This window comes from Schistocerca gregaria, chromosome 8, assembly GCF_023897955.1.
Source record: "Schistocerca gregaria isolate iqSchGreg1 chromosome 8, iqSchGreg1.2, whole genome shotgun sequence".
Lineage (NCBI taxonomy): Eukaryota > Metazoa > Arthropoda > Insecta > Orthoptera > Acrididae > Schistocerca > Schistocerca gregaria.
The window spans coordinates 254,650,562-254,671,202 of record NC_064927.1 but is presented as its reverse complement, the minus strand read 5'-3'; the positions used below and the strand labels follow the sequence as shown (position 1 = coordinate 254,671,202).

General features: G+C 41.1%; 1 protein-coding gene across 1 annotated transcript in view; it reads right to left on the bottom strand.

Moving 5' to 3' along the window:
• The window catches only part of LOC126285431 (cubilin-like), a 1,398,426-nt gene that overhangs the window by 812,777 nt on the left and 565,008 nt on the right, over positions 1-20,641 (bottom strand). Inside the window, exon 27 of the mRNA XM_049984811.1 lies at positions 2-158. Within this exon, the coding sequence (XP_049840768.1) occupies positions 2-158 (157 nt within the window). The remainder of the gene's footprint in view (position 1; positions 159-20,641) is intronic.

The window sequence follows — 20,641 nt, the reverse complement described above, 5'->3', positions numbered from 1 at the left end:
CCAGTGTTGTACTTTGCATGGAAGCCTCGACCACTGCTACTGTAGTCAGACTTGAATGTAACAAACATGTGATTGGAAGATGATCTAATAAAAGGTGGATGTGAACTAGAGCAGTAAGAACCCAGGAGTCGACCAGATGGATCCTTTCCATCACGAATCTGAAACAAAGTAATTAATATAATGAATATATTTAAAACACATATTTCTTCATTGGGCAAATTTTTGTGGCAATCTGACCATTTTTTTCACACAGTATCACTCACATGTTTAAAATGACCTGTTTACCATGATTACGCTTCCATCACTGAAGAGAATCACTATTGATCAAATGAACTGCTTTCCTACTTCTCAAAGATACTTAAAAAAATTGTGTATGGGAGAATCGTAACACAACTCTCTCAAAATGAAATACTTACTGTCAATCAGTCTCAATATGGATGCCTACAAGATCTCTCCAAAGAACGTGCACATTTCAATGCACAAATCAGATTATACAAAATATGAATGACAAAATATTACCAAATATTATTCTCTGTCACTTCAGAAAAGCATATGAGTAAGCATTTCACAATATTCTGTTAGAGAAGCACAAGGATTATTGTATTACAAAGCTTGCTGGAAATTGATTTTCATACTATTTAACTAAAAGGATGCAGAGTGTAGCATTAAAAAATCCAGGGAGAATAAACAATGAAACAGAGTCTTCAGAATGAGGAATTATCACTACAGGTGTACCTTATGGACTGATATTATGGACACACTAGTTCTTGTTTTATCTAAAACATATACCACTATATATCCAAGATGCAGAAATAGTTCCCTTCACTGACAAACCAAGTAGTACAATGGAGCCTAATGAAGTAACTTTGAAATTTGAAAATGTAAACAATACTTTCTTGAAAAATTAATAACTGGTTCTCTGCAAGCAGAAGTATGAAATAAGGATTGATTCTACAACCACTTGCAGGTCCCTCTTCCTACATTACTGAATACTGACAACAGCCTTACTGTTCAGCATTCTAATTATGAAGTTTGTTGCCAACAATCAATCACAGTTTGAAAATTAGTAAATAAATTCATAAATATAATGCTGTTGTTGCTGTTGTTGTGGTCTTCAGTCCCAAGACTGGTTTGATGCAGCTCTCCATGCTACTATATACTGTGCAAGCTTCTTCATCTCCCAGTACCTGCTGCAACCTACATCCTTCTGAATCTGCTTAGTGTATTCATCTCTAGGTCTCCCTCTATGATTTTTACCCTCCACGCTGCCCTCCAGTACTAAATTGGTGATCCCTTGATGCCTCAGAACATGTCCTACCAACTGCTCCCTTCTTCTAGTCATGTTGTGCCACAAATTCCTCTTCTCCCCAATTCTATTCATAACCTCCTCATTAGCTATGTGATCTACCCATCTAATCTTCAGCATTCTTCTGTAGCACCACATTTCGAAAGCTTCCATTCTCTTCTTGTCCAAACTAGTTATTGTCCATGTTTCACTTCCATACATGGCTACACTCCATACAAATACTTTCAGAAACGACTTCCTGACACTTAAATCTATACTCGATGTTAACAAATTTCTCTTCTTCAGAAACACTTTCCTTGCCATTGCCAGTCCACATTTTATATCCTCTCTACTTCGACCATCATCTGTATTTTGCTCCCCAAATAGCAAAACTCCTTTACTACTTTAAATGTCTCATTTCCTAATCTAATTCCCTCAGTATCACCTGACTTAATTCGACTACATTCCATTATCCTTGTTTTGCTTTTGTTGATGATACCCTTCTTTCAACACACTGTCCATTCCGTTCAACTGCTCTTGCAAGTCCTATGCTGTCTCTGAAGGAATTACAATGTCATCGGCGAACCTCAAAGTTTTGTTTTCTTCTCCATGGGTTTTAATGCCTACTCTGAACTTTTCTTTTGTTTCCTTTACTGCTTGCTTAATATACAGATTGAATAGCATCAGGGAGAGGCTACAACCCTGTCTCAATCCCTTCCCAACCACTGCTTCCCTTTCATGTCCCTCAACTCTTATAACTGCGATCTGGTTTCTGTACAAATTGTAAATGGCTGTTTGCTCCCTGTATTTTACCCCTGCTACCTTCAGAATTTGAAAGAGAGTATTCCAGTCAACAATGTCAAAAGCTTTCTCTAAGTCTACAAATGCTAGAAATATAGGTTTGCCTTTCCTTAATCTTTCTTCTAAGATAAGTCATAGGGTCAGTATTGCTTCACGTGTTCCAATATTTCTACCGAATCCAAACTGCTCTTCCCCGAGGTCAGCTTCAACCAGTTTTTCCATTCGTCTGTAAAGAATTAGTGTTAATATTTTGCAGCTGTGACATTAAACCGATAGTTCGGTAATTTTCACATCTGTCAAGAACTGCTTCCTTTGGGATTGGAATTATTATATTCTTCTAGAAGTCTGAGGGAATTTCGCAGTCTCATACATCTTGCTCACCAGATGGTAGAGTTTTGTCAGGACTGGCTGTCCCAAGGCTGTCTGTAGTTCTAATGGAATGCTGTCTACTCTCGGAGCCTTGTTTCGACTTAGGTCTTTCAGTGCTCTGTCAAACTCTTCACGCAGTATCATATCTTCTATTTCATCTTCATCTACATCCTCTTCCATTTCCATAATATTGTCCTCAAGAACATCACCCCTGTATAGACCCTCTATATACTCCTTCCAACTTTCTGCTTTCCCTTCTTTGCTTAGAACTGGGTTTCCATCTGAGCTCTTGATATTCATGCAAGTGGTTCTCTTTTCTCCAAAGGTAGCTTTAATTTTCCTGCAGGCAGTATCTATATTACCGATTGTGAGATAAGCCTCTACATCCTTATATTTGTCCTCTAGCCATCCCTGCTTAGCCAATTTGCACTCCCTGTCGATCTCATTTTTGAGACGTTTGTATTCCTTTCTGCCAGCTTCATTTACTGCATTTTTGGATTTTCTCTTTTCATCAATTAAATTCAGTATCTCTTCTGTTATTCAGGGATTTCTAATAGCCCTCGTCTTTTAACCTACTTGATCCTCTGCTTGAAATATAAAGAAATATAAACGGATTGAGTGCCAAATAGGAGGAACAAAGTTAGAACAGGTGGACCGTTTCAAGTACTTAGGACGCATATTCTCACAGGATGGCAGCATAGTGAAAGAACTGGAAGCGAGGTGTAGCACAGCTAATGCAGTGAGTGCTCAGCTATGATCTACTCTCTTCTGCAAGAAGGAAATCAGTACCAAGACTAAGTTATCTGTGCACCGTTCAATCTTTCGACCAGCTTTGTTGTATGGGAGCGAAAGCTGGATGGATTGAGGTTACCTTATCAACAAGGTTGAGGTTATGGATATGAAAGTAGCTAGGATGATTGCAGGTACTAGTAAATGGGAACAATGGCAGGAGGGTGTCCACAAAGAGGAAATCAAAGAAAAACTGGGAATGAACTCTATAGATGTAGCAGTCAGGGCGAACAGGCTTAGATGGTGGGGTCATGTTACACGCATGGGAGAAGCAAGGTTACCAAAGAGACTCAGGGGTTCAGCAGTAGAGGGTAGGAGGAGTTGGGGCAGACCAAGGAGAAGGTACCTGGATTCGGTTAAGAATGATTTTGAAGTAATAGGCTTAACAGCAGAAGAGGCACCAATGTTAGCACTGAATAGGGGATCATGGAGGAATTTTATAAGGGGGGCTATCCTGCAGACTGAACGCTGAAAGGCATAATCAGTCTTAAATGATGATGATGATGATAATGATCCTCTGCTGAATTCACTATTTCATCCCTCAAAGCTACCCATTCTTCTTCTGCTGTATTTCTTTCCCCCATGCCTGTCAATTGCTCCCTTATGCTCTCACTGAAACTCTGTACAACCTGTGCTTTAATCAGTTTATCCAAGTCCCGTCTCCTTAAATTCCCACCTTTTTGCAGTTTCTTCAGTTTTAATCTACAGTTCATAACCAATAGATTGTGGCCAGAGTCCACATCTGCCCCAGGAAATGTCTTATAATTTAAAACCTGGTTCCTAAATCTCTGTCTTACCATTATATAATCTATCTGAAACCTTCTAGTATCTCCAGAGTTCTTCCATCTATACAATTTTCTTTCATGATTCCTGAACCAAGTGTTAGCTATGATTAAGTTGTGCTCTGTGCAAAATTCTACCAGGCGGCTTCCTCTTTCATTTCTTAGCCCTAATCCAAATTCTCCTACTACATTTCCTTCTCTTCCTTTTCCTACTGTTGAATTCCAGTCACCCAAGACTATTAAATTTTCGTCTCCCTTCACTACCCGAATAATTTCATTTATCTCATCATACATTTCATCAATTTCTTCATCATCTGCAGAGCTAGTTGGCATATAAACTTGTACCACTCTAGTAGGTATGGGCTTTGTGTCTATCTTGGCCACAATAATGCATTCACTATGCTGTTTGTAGTAGCTTATCCACACTCCTATTTTTTTATTTATTATCAAAGCTACTCCTGCATTAACCCTATTTGATTTTGTATTTATAACCCTGTATTCACCTGACCAAAAGTCTTGTTCCTCCTGCCACCGAACTTCACTAATTCCCACTATATCTAACTTTAACCTACCCATTTCCCTTTTTAAATTTTCTAACCTACCTGCCCAATTAAGGGATCTGACGACATTCTGCACTCCGATCCGTAGAACGCCAGTTTTCTTTCTCCTGATAACGACGTCCTCTTGAGTAGTCCCCACCCGGAGGTCTGAATAGGGGACTATTTCACCTCCAGAATATTTTACCCAAGAGGATGCCATCATCATTTAATCATACAGTAAAGCTGCATGCCCTTGGGAAAAATTACAGCTGTAGTTTCCCCTCGCTTTCAGCCGTTTGCAGTACCACAACAGCAAGTCCGTTTTGGTTAGTGTTACAAGGCCAGAACAGTCAATCATCCAGACTGTTGCCCCTGCAACTACTGAAAAGGCTGCTGCCCCTCTTCAGGAACCACACGTTTGTCTGGCCTCTTAACACATACCCCTCCGTTGTGGCTGCACCTACGGTGCGACTATCTGTATTGTTGAGGCATGTAAGCCTCCCCACCCATGGCAAGGTCCATGGTTCATGGGGGGAATATAATACTATTTTTATTGATAAGTAGTTCATTCCTTTTTGTGCCACATTGAGATCAAATGATGGGTAGTGTTAATAATTTCTCCCTCTAGTAATATAATACTAGAGGCAGAAATTATTAATTTCTCCCTCTAATAACATAATACTAGAGGGGGAAATTATTAACACTACCCATCATTTGATCTTAGTGTGGCACAAAAAGAAGTGAACTATTTATCAACAAAAATCTCTGATCACCTGCTCAGTGATATGGAGAATGTAATGAGTAACAAAAGTAACTTCAAACACAATCTGAAATCATATCTGCTGACAACTCCTTCTGCTCCATAGAAGAATTTGTTGAAACGTGCCATAATATACTGATTAACACATACGAATATCGCAAAGTGAAATTTCATATATATCAATGTCATTTCTGTGCCAGTCCATAAAATTATCTTCATGTTTTTGCATTAATAACATACAACACAATACTGCAGAATATTCAAATTCAAGGCCACTGTGGGTCAGAAATTAATTACCTAACAATTCACGCCATATGGGGACTTTTTATTTGCACCACCATAACAACTCAAGTGGCAGGAAATAGTTCTCCAAAATACACTGTAGTTGCAGGAAATGGTTTTCCAAAATACACTTGATACTCTCAATTTCAATTAAAGCTTATTTATTCTTGAGAGCACTTTGCTTGTCTGTCATTTTCTCACCCGTCTCTCAGTAGACATAATTAAAATTTCATTTTTTTGTGCTTGTTTGGATGCCCATCTTCTACAGTTAACTCATACATATAAATTATTGCTATGTTTTTTTTTCTGCGTTAAGTGCATATGATTCAAAAGAGTATTCAACCAGATGGATTTTGTTTTTATTTTCAAAGTATTTTTCTTCACTAATTTTTTCTTCTTCTTTTCCTTCCTTCCTTTCATTCTTTCTTGAGGATTCACTGCTTCCAAAGATAAGTATGTGATGGCTGCTTGTAGCAAAATGTCACTACTCAGTATCAGGAGACAATCTGTGCCTTACAACCCAAAAAATGACAACTGCAGGTGCATATAACTCAAATAACTGAAAAGGCACAAATATAATGTATCACATATCACTGTAGGGAACTGTGTGTATATTAGTTGATTTATTTCGATAAAAAAGACTTATTGTAAATTAGATTTGCCTTGTAAAATACCACTCTAATCATTAAAATACTGGTATCAGTCGTTAGTTTAAATCACTAAATTTTGAGATAGAATTGCTGGTCAGTTCTTAACTGTGCAATACGAAATATGTAGTACTGCCAACACATACACATAACGTGACCTCCTGCCTAGCTTTCAGAACAGATAGTTAGGGTGGGGAATATTAAAAAGGAGGAGCAACTCATGCACAGTAGACATGAGATATTTGATAAACAACATGCTCCATTTTTAAAATTGCTCTGCATTCAATATTGTAGGATTTGCCAGAAGTAGGGCTGGAGTAGGTGGTGATGGTGGGTGGGTGCAAGGGACAGGTTTTACAACAGGGTCAGTGCACAGGTAAGAACCCTGGGTTTGAGATAGTGGTTTAGAAATGTCATGAGGTTGGACTAGGAGGTTTAGAAAGGCAACAGTTCGTGGTGTGGAGAGTATAGAATGGAGGTAGGATATCATTTTAGGGCTTGACTTGAGAGAGCTATAGCCTTGGTGGAATTGAGTTCTGAAGGGCTAAGTTGTGCTTGGTGACAAGTGGTGTACTTCTGAGTGTTTTGGAAGTGGACGATATTGCACAGGAGATTTGTTTGCATATAAGATCTGTCAGCTAGATACAGCAGAGGGAAGGCTGTGAGAACTTGCTGATGATTATGTTGAGGGATTCAGTAGTGGAGCAGATACATTTGCTGCAGGTGACTAGGCTGTAGGAAGAGAGTATTTGAAGTGGAATGGGTAGCAGCTGTCAAAATACAGGATTTGTTGCTTATTCATTGGTTTTATTTGGACTAAGACTTGGATGTTGGTTTCAGTGAGGTGGTTGCTGGAAGCAAAGGAGTTGTTCTTGCCCATGTGCCCATGTGTTCAGATCACAACGATGTCATTAATGACATGCGAAGGTGCCCAGCTCCTGGGACTCAAGGAATGCTTTTTCCTTCTACACATATATGCTATGAAGACCATTGTGAAATGCATGGCAGAGGGTACTTAGCACGATACCATATGTAAGGGTTTCTTCACATTCAAATCATGCGTGAAACACAGGAATAATGGCTGCTTAAATGGCTATGTGTGCTGTAACTAGTCCAATTCTCTCTTCACAGTCTCTAAAGGAGTGATATGTTGGGGGTGGAAGTAAAGAGCATAAGAATGTTGGATATAATGGGATCATTCTGGATCTCATGGCACTACCCGTGATTTCTAAGTTCTAGGGGACTGATGACCTATGATCTTGAGTTCCATAGCGCTCAGAGTCATTTGAACCATTTTGAACTTGTCTGTAGGGAGGACGATGACAAAGTGAACTAGGTGGAAAGCAAAGATAGCTTGGGTCTCAGTTCAATAAACATTTGAGATTTTTGTAATATTTTTCAAAAATTGCCGAGGCTTAGTGGTTCTGTTTATAATGGTTTTTCTCAACACTACCATTTTTTGGGTTGTCACGCAAGTGTGGATCTAAGGAGGTAGGGTTTGTTAATTATTTAGTTAGTTGCATGTTCCACACACCTTTTGAACAATTCATGGCAATTGTGACTCCCTGCTCCCTGGCAATACGATTTTACTCTTGAAATGTATTCACAGTTGTGAATATGGGTAACTGTCAGCTGTATAAAGGAATGACGACAATGAAAATTTGTGCTGGACTGTGACTTGAACTCAGATTTCCTGCTTATGGTGAGTGGTCACCTCACCATTAGGCTATTTGAGCATGATTCATGGCCACACACAAACTTCCATGTTGTCAACCATGTGTCTACAACCTGCACTCATATATTCATTGAGTATATTCCCATACAGGAGTGACATTTTAATTGAAAGTTGCCTGCACAGTGTCAGTGTATACATACAATATTGTAGTGCCTGTGTAATTCAGAAGTAAGATGCAATGTTCCTTCAGACATGCATAATGAATGTACGGGTGCGAGTTATAGACACATGGTTAAGAACATGTGGAAGTTTGAGTCTGGCTGAGAGGCATACTTGGATAGTCTATGATAAGGTGACAGCTCGCAATAAGTAAGAAATCCTGATTCGAGCCCCAATCTGGCACAAATTTTCAATGCCATCATTCCATTATACAGCTGATGGTTGTCCATATTTGCACCTGCAAATACATATTGTAACAGCTGTAGCTGCCAGCAGTGCCTGCCTGAAGGAACATGGCAGCATACATCTGAACAACACAGGCACTAAACTATCATAAATATCATTTTGGTTGAAGAGTTTATATTTTTATGTTCACCAGTTTCCAAGTTCCACAGCTAACAGTCAGAGGATAAAGTGGTGTGAAAGCTAAAATGTCTCAAAAATGGCAAGGCATTCTAGAGAATACAAGGTATATTTATCAAAGAACTCTTTTCAGTTGCTTGAGTGAGGCTTGCCACATGAATGGGCTTTTGGCCCCACTGGATAATTCCAGCCAGGCAGGCACACATTCACAGGCTAACCACACTTGCTGTGAACAGCTATAATTGTGATAACCTTTTTGTCGTGCCTATCTGCAACACAGCATCTCAGGTATATGGTAAGCAGCAACTTTCTGTCTCTAATATTGTCTGTAGATCTAGTTTCGCGATTGTAGTGCTGAGTGAAATAATGGTGCATGCACACTTCAATTTTACATTGTATAAATTATGATCTTAACAAAGTTGAAACTCTGCCATAGCTGATCTCGAGCCCGGTTGAGAAAGGAGGAGAGGGAAGAGTAACACCTCATTAAAAAACCTTGGTTCATCTGGTCCAGGTGACAGTACCTTGTGAGGGCCCCTTGCCAGGGATATGGTGAAGACCTCAATGGCAGCAAAGGCAGAGAAGATGGACTTCAGTACGGTGGAGCTGGCGGAAGAGGCACCTTTTCTCTTTGGGTACAAAAAGAGTACAAGTAGCGACTGAACCCCAGAGGGATGGCTACAGAGAGCGTCTGACTCATGGTGAGTGGCTGACTACCACATTACATTCCGAAGTAGTGCATGGTATGTCTCTCCATGTAAAAGATTCCGGAGTTAAAACTTCCCCTCATTCAGATCTCCAGGAGAGGAACACGTTGAGAGTAGACATATTTGAAAGGAAGAAAAGGACAGTGAAGAGAGGAAAGATAAGGACTGGAACATTGAATGTGAGGACACTACTGCAAGCTCGAAAGCTAGAGAATGCAAAACAGGAGATGAAAAGAAACAGACCAGATGTCCGCGGTTTGTGTGACATGAGATGGGGAGAGAATGGGGAGATATAAACTGGAGATTATAAGCTCTTTTACTCAGGGGAAATCACGAGTAGTGAAAACGGAGTAGGAATATTGATAGGGCAAAAGTTGAAAAATGAGGTAATGAAGGTAGAATATTTTGATGGAAGGCAGATGATGATACGACTGAAGGGTAGTTCAAAAGATTTGGTGTTAATACAAGTATATATGCCAACGAGCCAGCATAGAGATGCGGAAGTGGAAGAATATTATGAGAAAATACAGGAATTCATTGAGAAAGAAAATAGAAATGCCTGCGTTATCATCAGGGGGGACTGGAATGCAGTGGTGGGTGAAGGAAGAGATGAAGGTGCAGTAGGAAAATTTGGATTAGGAATAAAAAATGAGAGAGGTGAAGGACTAATTAGTTTCTGTAAAGAAAACTCATTAGCAGTGGGTAACACGTTATTTGAACACCACAAAAGGAGATGTTACACATGGATATCAAATTTGAATAGGGAAATACACTCCTGGAAATTGAAATAAGAACACCGTGAATTCATTGTCCCAGGAAGGGGAAACTTTATTGACACATTCCTGGGGTCAGATACATCACATGATCACACTGACAGAACCACAGGCACATAGACACAGGCAACAGAGCATGCACAATGTCGTCACTAGTACAGTGTATATCCACCTTTCGCAGCAATGCAGGCTGCTATTCTCCCATGGAGACGATCGTAGAGATGCTGGATGTAGTCCTGTGGAACGGCTTGACATGCCATTTCCACCTGGCGCCTCAGTTGGACCAGCGTTCGTGCTGGACGTGCAGACCGCGTGAGACGACGCTTCATCCAGTCCCAAACATGCTCAATGGGGGACAGATCCGGGGATCTTGCTGGCCAGGGTAGTTGACTTATACCTTCTAGAGCACGTTGGGTGGCACGGGATACATGCGGACGTGCATTGTCCTGTTGGAACAGCAAGTTCCCTTTCCAGTCTAGGAATGGTAGAACGATGGGTTCGATGACGGTTTGGATGTACCGTGCACTATTCAGTGTCCCCTCGGCGATCACCAGAGGTGTACGGCCAGTGTAGTAGATCGCTCCCCACACCATGATGCCGGGTGTTGTCCCTGTGTGCCTCGGTCGTATGCAGTCCTGATTGTGGCGCTCACCTGCACGGCGCCAAACACGAATACGACCATCATTGGCACCAAGGCAGCAGCGACTCTCATCGCTGAAGACGACACATCTCCATTCGTCCCTCCATTCACGCCTGTAGCGACACCACTGGAGGCGGGCTGCACGATGTTGGGGCATGAGCGGAAGACGGCCTAACGGTGTGCGGTACCGTAGCCCAGCTTCATGGAGACGGTTGCGAATGGTCCTCGCCGATACCCCAGGAGCAACAGTGTCCCTAATTTGCTGGGAAGTGGCGGTGCGGTCCCCTACGGCACTGCGTAGGATCCTACGGTCTTGGCGTGCATCCGTGCGTCGCTGCAGTCCGGTCCCAGGTCGACGGGCACGTGCACCTTCCGCTGACCACTGGCGACAACATCGATGTACTGTGGAGACCTCACGCCCCACGTGTTGAGCAATTCGGCGGTACGTCCACCCGGCCTCCCGCATGCCCACTATACGCCCTCGCTCAAAGTCCGTCAACTGCACATATGGTTCACGTCCACGCTGTCGCGGCATGCTACCAGTGTTAAAGACTGTGATGGAGCCCCGTATGCCACGGCAACCTGGCTGACACTGACGGCGGCGGTGCACAAATGCTGAGCAGGTAGCGCCATTCGACGGCCAACACCGCGGTTCCTGGTGTGTCCGCTGTGCCGTGCGTGTGATCATTGCTTGTACAGCCCTCTCGCAGTGTCCGGAGCAAGTATGGTGGTTCTGACACACCGGTGTCAATGTGTTCTTTTTTCCATTTCCAAGAGTGTATATCAGCTGGACTACATCTTCATAGAAAAAAGGTTTAGGAACTGTTTGAAGAATTCTAAAGCTTATCCAGGAGCAGATATAAATTCAGACCACAACCTAGTAATGGAAGAAATACAAATGAAGTTGAAAAAAGTCTGGAGAGGTAAAGCAACGAAAGACAAAACATAGAAGACTCAATGAGGTAGGAAAGGCATCAGATTTGGAGAACAGATTTATGGAAAAATGCCAAAGAGATAGTCTTGATGAAAGTGCTAATGACAAATGGATAAAAATGAGGGAAGCACTCATGTACTCTGCCAAAGAAGCACTACAAATTAGAGTATCCCAAAGCACCAGGAAAGAATAGATAACAGAAAACATGTTCAAGAAGGTGGAAGTGCGGAGAAAGTGGAAAAGTGTAGGAACTGAAGAAGGCAAGAAGAGGTACAGGAAACTGAATAATGAATTAAGAAGATAAACTGAAGAATCAAGGGAAAAATGGATGAAACAGAAATGCAACAAAATAGAGAAAATGGAGAAAGAGGGAAAGAATGAAATGATGTATAGACTGGCTAGTGAGAGTTTTTGAACGTAAAAGAAACAGGAATAACCTAGAAATAGGAAGAGCGGATGGTACTCTAGCAGAAGAACCACAGGAGGTATTGAACAGATGGCAAGAATATATTGAATGTCTGTGTAAGGGAGATGAAATGCAAAGCAAAATTAAGGTTGAAGAGGAGCAGTATGTTCCGGAAGATGGAAAGGGATTCACCATCTTAGAAGAAGAAGTAGATAAGGTGATTTGCCAGCAGAACTGTTCAAGAGTCAGGGAAACAAGGCAAGAAAGGAAATAGTCTACCTCTGTAACGAGATATATGAGATAGGGGAATGGCCTGAGGACTTTATTGCAATAGTTATGATACCAATAGAGAAAAAGAGAAACACTAAAAAATGTGAATAGCACCGGACCATCAGTCTAATTTCTCATGCAGCTAAACTCTTGCTGAGAGTATTGAATAGAAAGATGTATGGCAAGCTGGATAGAGGGATTGCAGAGGAGCAGTTTGGATTTAGCAGAGGAAAAGGAACAAGAGATGCTATTGACCTGTTAAGAATTATAGGGGAAAGATATATGGAAAAAGGTAGAGAAATCTTTGCTGTTTTTTTAGATTTAGAAAAGGCTTTTGACACAGTTCAGTGGAACAAGTTGATGGATATTTTGAAGAGGAAAGGAGTAGATTTGAAAGAGAGATGACTGATACAGAATCTATATTTACGCCAGAAAGTAAGGATAAGGATAGGAAATGAAATGTCAGAAGGAAGCAACATTGGATGAGGTGTTAGACAAGGTTGTTGCCTTTCCCCACTGTTGTTTAACGTATACTTTGAAGAGATTATTATGAAAGTCTTAGATGGGAAAAAGGAATATGTTTTGATGGAAAGATATAGAATATATAAGATTTGCTGATGACATGGTATTAGTGGCAGAAAGTGAGCAAACAGTGAATAACATGCTGAAAGATCTGAATGAAGTTTGTATGGAATATGGAATGCAAATAAACACAGCAAAAACAAAGAGTATGGTCATCAGTAAAAAACACAGACTGCCCAATATTAGAATAGGACAATATACCATTAGCCAAGTACGTGCATTAAAATATCTTGGAAGCACAATAACTGAAGACTTGAGATGTCATCAGGAGGTGAAAACTCGAATTGCCATAGCGAAGGAGGCATTCAACAGAAAGAGGAGACTCTTATGTGGCAAATTAGATAAAGGACTAAGGAAAATGCTTGGCAAATGTTTTTTCTGCAGTGTGGCACTATACGTGACAGGAACATGGACGCTGAGGCGAGAGGATGAAAAAAGGTCAGAAGTATTTGAGATGTGGATGTGGGGGAGAATGGAGAGAATAAGCTGGATGGAAAGAGTGAGTTATGAAAGCGTACTGGAAAGGTTGGTGAGAGAAGATGTCTGCTGAAGGTCGTAAGACAAAGAAAAAAGAACTGGTTGGGACATTCATTGAGAAGGAAGTGCCTGCTAGCAGATGCTTTGGAAGGATTTGTTTGTGGGAGAAGACTGAGAGAAAGAAGGAGATACAAGATGATGAATGACATAAAAGGAAGAGGAAATTATGCACACCTGAAGAGGATGGCAGAAGACCAGACAGCCTGCAGAACCACCATGTGAAAACCTGCCTTTTGGCAGAATACTGATGATGATGACCAAAGTTGAGAGTTTACGATATGATAGTTCCTACATCAGTTGTGTAAACGCATGTACTTCTCATATTTTTGAAAGAAGGGCTTTTAAATGCTGCATTTCTCTAAATTACAATTACTTCAACATTATGTTAAATGGATGTACTAAGAACTGAGGTAAACAAGTTATTATTATATTAAAACATTTAATACATTTTATTGTTATTATTATCAAAATCATGACCCATGTTTGTTAAAACTTAACCCCTCCCCCAAATATGACTCAATGTCATTTTGGTACTGATGACAAGTGTGTGGATAGTTCTTTTAAGCTATGACAAAATAAATAATGTGAACCAATGGAAAATCCAGGATGGAACAGTAGTGCATGTGGGGACTCTTCCTACAATATGTGCATTCCTGTAATCTTCCTGGCCTCAACTTTCATTATTCATTGTCCTTCATCCCCCTATCCACTTCCCCATTCCCAATCCAGTACTAAACAGCCTTTCATTCCACCAACACACCTACAGCCTGTTTACTCCTCTCCTTTTCTGTATCCCTCCCCCACCCTGCTCTCCGATTAACCTCCTGACTGCACCTAGTTGCTCTACCCTGTCTCCACCACGTCTCTACATGATCCCACAAACAGCACTTTCCCTTACTATCCCTCTGCTCATTGCTCCAGCCTTCCCCTTACCACACGGATTGCTTCTCCCACCATGCACATTCACTCAGATTATGACCTCAGCAGCCAGAGACAGTGGTCATGTGTGTGTGACTTGTATTTGCATGAATATGTGCATGTATATATTGTCTAATTCAGAAGAAGGCCTTTTGGCTGAAAGCTTACTTATTTAGCAGTCTTTTCGTTGAGCCTGCCATATGTGACTCAACATTTCCACCATATAGTGAGCAGGAACCTGTCCTTTTTATAATAATGTAAATAATCTTATACACAAGTGGCTGTAAAAGCTCTACTACAGTTCTGGTGATAAAGGAATACAGGAACAAAATATTGTGTACCATGTCATTTGTTACCGTAAGTTACAATTCATTTTAAAAATAAATAGGTTAACCTCACATTTACTATAATTTTAGCCTTGTTTTTCCATACAAAGGTGTAAGTGTGCTGCTTATCACCACATGCTCCATCTGGTACATCAAACCACAGGAAAATAAACTCAATTTCCTATAAGTCCACAATAGCCTATGATCATGAAGTGAATAAAGCATTAAAAAGTTGATTACATAGGAAAGTTGGAGAAGCAATACAGCAGTTCCAAATTAGAAACCAATTCAGGCAAGAAAACAAACTGAGTCAATTTAGCTGTGTAACTGTGCTATACAAACACCAAAAAATTACAGCGAGCAGAGCAATGAGCTATGCCATGAGCCCAGGCCACAAGCTCAGTGGCAAACAGTTGTCACTGGATGCCACCAAATGATGTTCATTTCTCGACAGTGGCTCCCCTACAACAAAGGCCTTAGTACCACTGACATGTCTACATCAGTGCTAGGTAGGGGATCCAAATCACTGTCGCATATAAAAGAGTTACTGTTTGCGGACCGATATTTGCTGTGTGACTTATCCATTCCTTACTCTAAGCAAATTATCTACTCACTCCTACAAATTATTCTTCTGTATTTGGACATCTTGACTATCTTTTGCCTGCATGCTGTCATTTCTTCTGCATTTCCCCTGCCCTTCCACCACTGTTTGCTGCTCTTTCTCTTCCTACTGTGTCCTTTTCTCTCATTATTGTATTACCCTCTCCATCCTAAATCATCTGCTCCCTAGCAGTTCTGCAGAGCTCAAATCCTCTCATTTGTTTAGCTACACCATTTTCTGCTTGATATCTTTGGCCACCACAGCACTATGCTTATACTAGCACAATATGATTCCATTTCTATTCAGGTTTTAGAGTGACTCACCACCTCTGTGTTTCCTTTCACCAGTCTTCTCATTAACTGTAGATGAAGTTACTCCAAATATAGAAAAAGAGTTCCACAATGCAATAGTTATTAGTTTTTCCATATTCTGAATTTCTGGATTTTAATGCTATTTTCTGGTTTTGTTTGTAACATACTAACGTCTTCTAGTTTAAGCAAGCCTCCATATTTACAAAATCCTTATGACTCCTTACCCTCTCCCTTAAAACCCACATCCTTTCATCTTCCCTTTTCCTTCCCTCTTTCCTGACGAAGCAGCCGCCGGTTACGAAAGCTCGAAATTCTGTGTGTGTGTTTGTGTGTTTTATTTATTGTGCCTATCTACCGGCACTTTCCCGCTTGGTAAGTCTTGGAATCTTTGTTTTCAATATATTTTTCCCCTGTGGAAGTTTGTTTCTATTTTATTTACATCATGATTCCAAGACTTACCAAGCGGGAAAGCGCCGGTAGATAGGCACAATGAATAAAACACACAAACACACACACAGAATTTAAACACACAACCAGCGGCTGCTTCATCAGGATAGAGGGAAGGAAAAGGAAAGATGAAAGAATGTGGGTTTTAAGGGAGAGGGTAAGGAGTCATTCCAATCCCGGGAGCGGAAAGACTTACCTTAGGGGGAAAAAAGGATAGGTATATACTCGCGCGCGCGCGCGCGCACACACACACAAACACACACACACACACACACACACACACACACACACACACACACACACGCATATCCATCCATACATACACAGACACAAGCAGACATATTTAAAGGCAAAGAGTATGGGCAGAGATATAAGTCAAGGCGGAAGTGTGGAGGCAAAGATAATGCTGAATGACAGGTGAGGTATGAGTGGCGGCAACTTGAAATTAGCAGAGATTGTGGCCTGATGAATAACGAGAAGAGAGTATATATTGAAGGGCAAGTCCCGATCTCCGGAGTTCGGGTAGGTTGGTGTTGGTGGGAAGTATCCAGATAACTCGGACGGTGTAACAGTCTTTGATCATGTACACCTTCCGGGTTACAGGTCTGGAGTAGGTGGTGGTGGGAGGGTGCATAGGACAAGTCTTACACTGGGAGCGGTTGCAAGGGTAGGAGCCAGAGGGTAGGGAAGGTGCTTTGGGGATTTCATAGGGATGAACCAAGAGGTTACGAAGGTTAGGTGGACGGCGGAAAGACACTCTTGGTGGAGTGGGGAGGATTTCATGAAGGATGGATCTCATTTCGGGGCATGATTTTAGGAAGTCGTATCCCTGCGGGAGAGCCACATTCAGAGTCTGATCCAGTCCCAGGAAGTATCCTGTCAAAACAAAGATTCCAAGACTTACCAAGCGGGAAAGCGCCGGTAGATAGGCACAATAAATAAAACACACAAACACACACACAGAATTTCTAGCTTTTGCCACCGACGGTTGCTTCTTCAGGAAAGAGGGAAGGAGATGGAAAGACAAAAGGATGTGGGTTTTAAGGGAGAGGGTAAGGAGTCATTCCAATCCTGGGAGCGGAAAGACTTCCCTTAGGGGGAAAAAAGGATAGGTGTACACTCGCACACACACACACATATCCATCCGCACATACACAGACACAAGCAGACAAAGGGGGCCAATGGCATGTCAGTGCAGTATTATCAATACAAAATCGAAAAGTAATTATGCAGGAGTTGGTCTAATAATGAATATGAAATTAGAATGCCTGCTAGATCCAATGAGTAGCATAGCGAATGCACTATCATAGCCAAGATAGATACAAAGGCAACAGTCACCCATGTCACACAAGTTTATATGCTTACTATCTATGAATTTGATAAACAGAATGTATGATGAAATAAAAGAATTTATTCAGATTGTTAAGGGAACTGGAATACATTTGTAGGAGAACATGGACTGGGGGAAAGCGATGAAAGGAGAAGCTGCTTGGGTGAATCATCCAGAGAGCACAACATAATCATTGCTAATACTAGTTTTGGAAAAATTAAAAACAGTTATGTTGTTCAAACAATGGAAAATACATGAATTGAATAACAACAACATTATGAAAAGGATAGATTTAATGTAATTGGACAGATAAAAAATCTACTCACCAAGTGGCAGCAGGAGAACACACATATAGAAGGTATTACAGCTTGCAAGCTTTCAGAGCACCTGGCCTCCTTGTTCTGGCAGAAGGGTTGATGGGAAGAAAGAGGGGTGAAGGAAAAGGACTGATGAGATTTAGGGAAAGAGGATAGGGTTTGGAAAAGTTGCCCAGAACCTCAGTTCAGGGGAGACTTATCAGACAGGATGAGAAGGAAATAATGATTGTTGGGGACTGCACTGGATGAGATTTGAAAACCTGAGAACTTAAAGTTGGAAGATAGGGTTTAATGCAAGACAGAGATTACCACTAAAATATCACGCATGAGTTAATAAGAGCAAATAGTAAAGTGCATGGTATATGATAGAGGTGGGAGAGGAACAATAAATAATAAACAATTCAAAAAATGAAAGAAACTAAAAGGGAGTGAAGAAAAGAATAGTTACTGTGAGGAGATTCTGAAATTAACACAAATCAAGGTCATGTGGGTGGCGAAAACCAACAACATGTTGTAGCGCCAGTTCGGAACTGTGGAGTTCTGAGACTGGTTTCTGGGAGAAGAATCCAGATGGCGCTTTTAGTGAACCAGCCACCTAGGTCACAACGGACATGTTGTAGAGGATGCTCTGCAACAGAATACTGTGTGTTGCCGATATATACCCTCTACCAATGCCCATTCATCCTACCTGATGACTTGGTGGCAGTCATACCCTTGTAAAAGACCGGCCAGTGCTTACACAACAGCTGGTATATGAAGTGTCATTTCACACGTGGCTCTCCCTTGGTTACCAGGCTGGTATAGCTGGTGGTAGGATGGTGTATTGGGCAAGTCTTTCAGCTGGGATGGTCACAGGGGTAAGGGCCATAGGGTAGGGAGATGGGTGCAAACATACTGACAAGGATATTTTGGAGATTAGGACGGTGATGAAAAGCTATTGTAGATGTGGTGTGTAACATCTTGGAAAGAATGGACATCATTTCAGGCAGGATTTTAGGAAGTCATAGCCTTTTCAAAGTATCTGAGTAATATATGCAAGATCAGGATAATACTGTGTGACAAGTGATGTACTTCTAAGTTGTTTTTAGGGGGATCAGCAGTAACAGGACTAGATGTGATGGCCTGGGAAACCCGCTTTTCAACTAGACTGGTAGGGTAAATATATTTGCTTCAGGATGAGGTATGAATGGTGGTGTATTTCTGTAAAGAGTCTGCTTCTGAGCAAACACATTTGCCTTGAATGTCGAGGCTGTATCACATATAAAATTTGACATAGAAAGTATGGCAATTGGCAAAATGTAAGTGCTGTTCTTTGTTGGTAAGTCTTATGTGAACAAAAGTGTGTAGTTGACCTCTGTGAGGATGAGATCACTTTAATCAACTTTACATTTACCAACAACTACTTCACATTTGAGGAGCAGATATACATACAGATCAGGGGTACAGCCATGCGAACCAGGATTGTTCCCTCCTATGCCAGCCTTTTCAGGAGTAGCTTGCAGGGGCTTTTCTGGGATCCATGAAACTAGACCCCATGGTTTGGTAGAGATACATTGATGTCATCTTTACAATATGGATTCATGGTGAGGGTGACCTTTTAAAATTCCTGGAACCTCTAAATACATTGTCCCAATTAAATTTCACTTGGTGCTATTTAGAATCCCACTTTCCTTCATGTCGATTCATCCTCACTGGAAGTCAGCTACACACTACTGTTAACATTAAACCTACTAACAAACAACAGTACTTGCATTTTGGTAGTTGCCATCCTTTCCATGTCAAATATTCCCTCCCATACAGCCTTGGGATTCAAGGCAAATGTATTTGCTCAGATCCAGACCCTTTACAGCAATATGCCATCATTCTCAGTTCAGCTTAGTTCAAAAGCAGACTTCCCAGGGCATCACATCCAATCCTGGTACTGCTGATCCGCCCAAAAAACAACTTAGAAGCACACCACTTGTGACTCAATCCAAGGGTGGTTTGAAAAGTTCTCAGAATCACAAAGAGAGAGCAGAGCTAGGGTAACATGTTGGACTCTTGCCTATAAACGTGTGCCATGTCAGTGCTCCTGGAAGAGAGCTGTGCTGGTGACATGACTCTGTTGTTCTTCTCACACATTGATTTGGGAAATGGAAAAAAATCGAGATTCAAGCAGTGATTAAGTACTTCATATAGAAAGGTGTGAAAGCAAATTCCGATTTCCAGAATACACTATGGGACTCTGCTCCTTCATATTCGACTGTTTCCATGGGGACAAATGAATTTAAGTTTGGTGGGTGAGCTTAGATGGTGATTTGCACAGTGGTCAGGCAATATGCATTACTACTCCAGGAATCATTGCAAAAACGCACAAAATGGACATGGAGGATCGCTGTTGGAAAGTGTGTGAAATTGCTCAGACTTGCCAGATGTCATCTGAAAGGGTATATCACATTTGAACTTAAGAATTAGAAATGAAAAAAATATCTGCAAGATGGGTGTAGTGACTCTTGACAATAGATCAAAAACACATGAGAATGTACGTATTGGAACAATGTTTGGCCCATTTTAGGAGATATGAATGAGATTTTTTGCCCAGGTATGTGAGCACAGATGAAACTTGGGTGCATTATTATACCCCAGAGACAAAACAACAGTGAAAGCAGTGGAACCATGCTGATTCTCCACCACTAAAGAAAGCAAAGATAATTCCTTCAGCAGGAAATGTCATGACATCAATGTTCTGGGCTGTGAAGATGATTTTGTTTGTAGATTATCTCCCCAATGGGCAAACAATTACTGGAGAATACTATGCTCACCTCCTGGAAAAATTGCAACACAAGATGCGCAAGAAAAGACCGCCAGGTTCAGCAAGGAAGAAAGTCATTTTCCATCAAGACAATGCACACCTCACACGTGTGCTGTCACCATGGCAAAATTGCACGAACTAAGGTATGAATTGTTGCCACACCAGCCTTATTCATCTGATATGGCTCTTTCAGATTTCCATCTCTTCCCAAAACCAAACATTTTTCTTGGCTGACAAAGA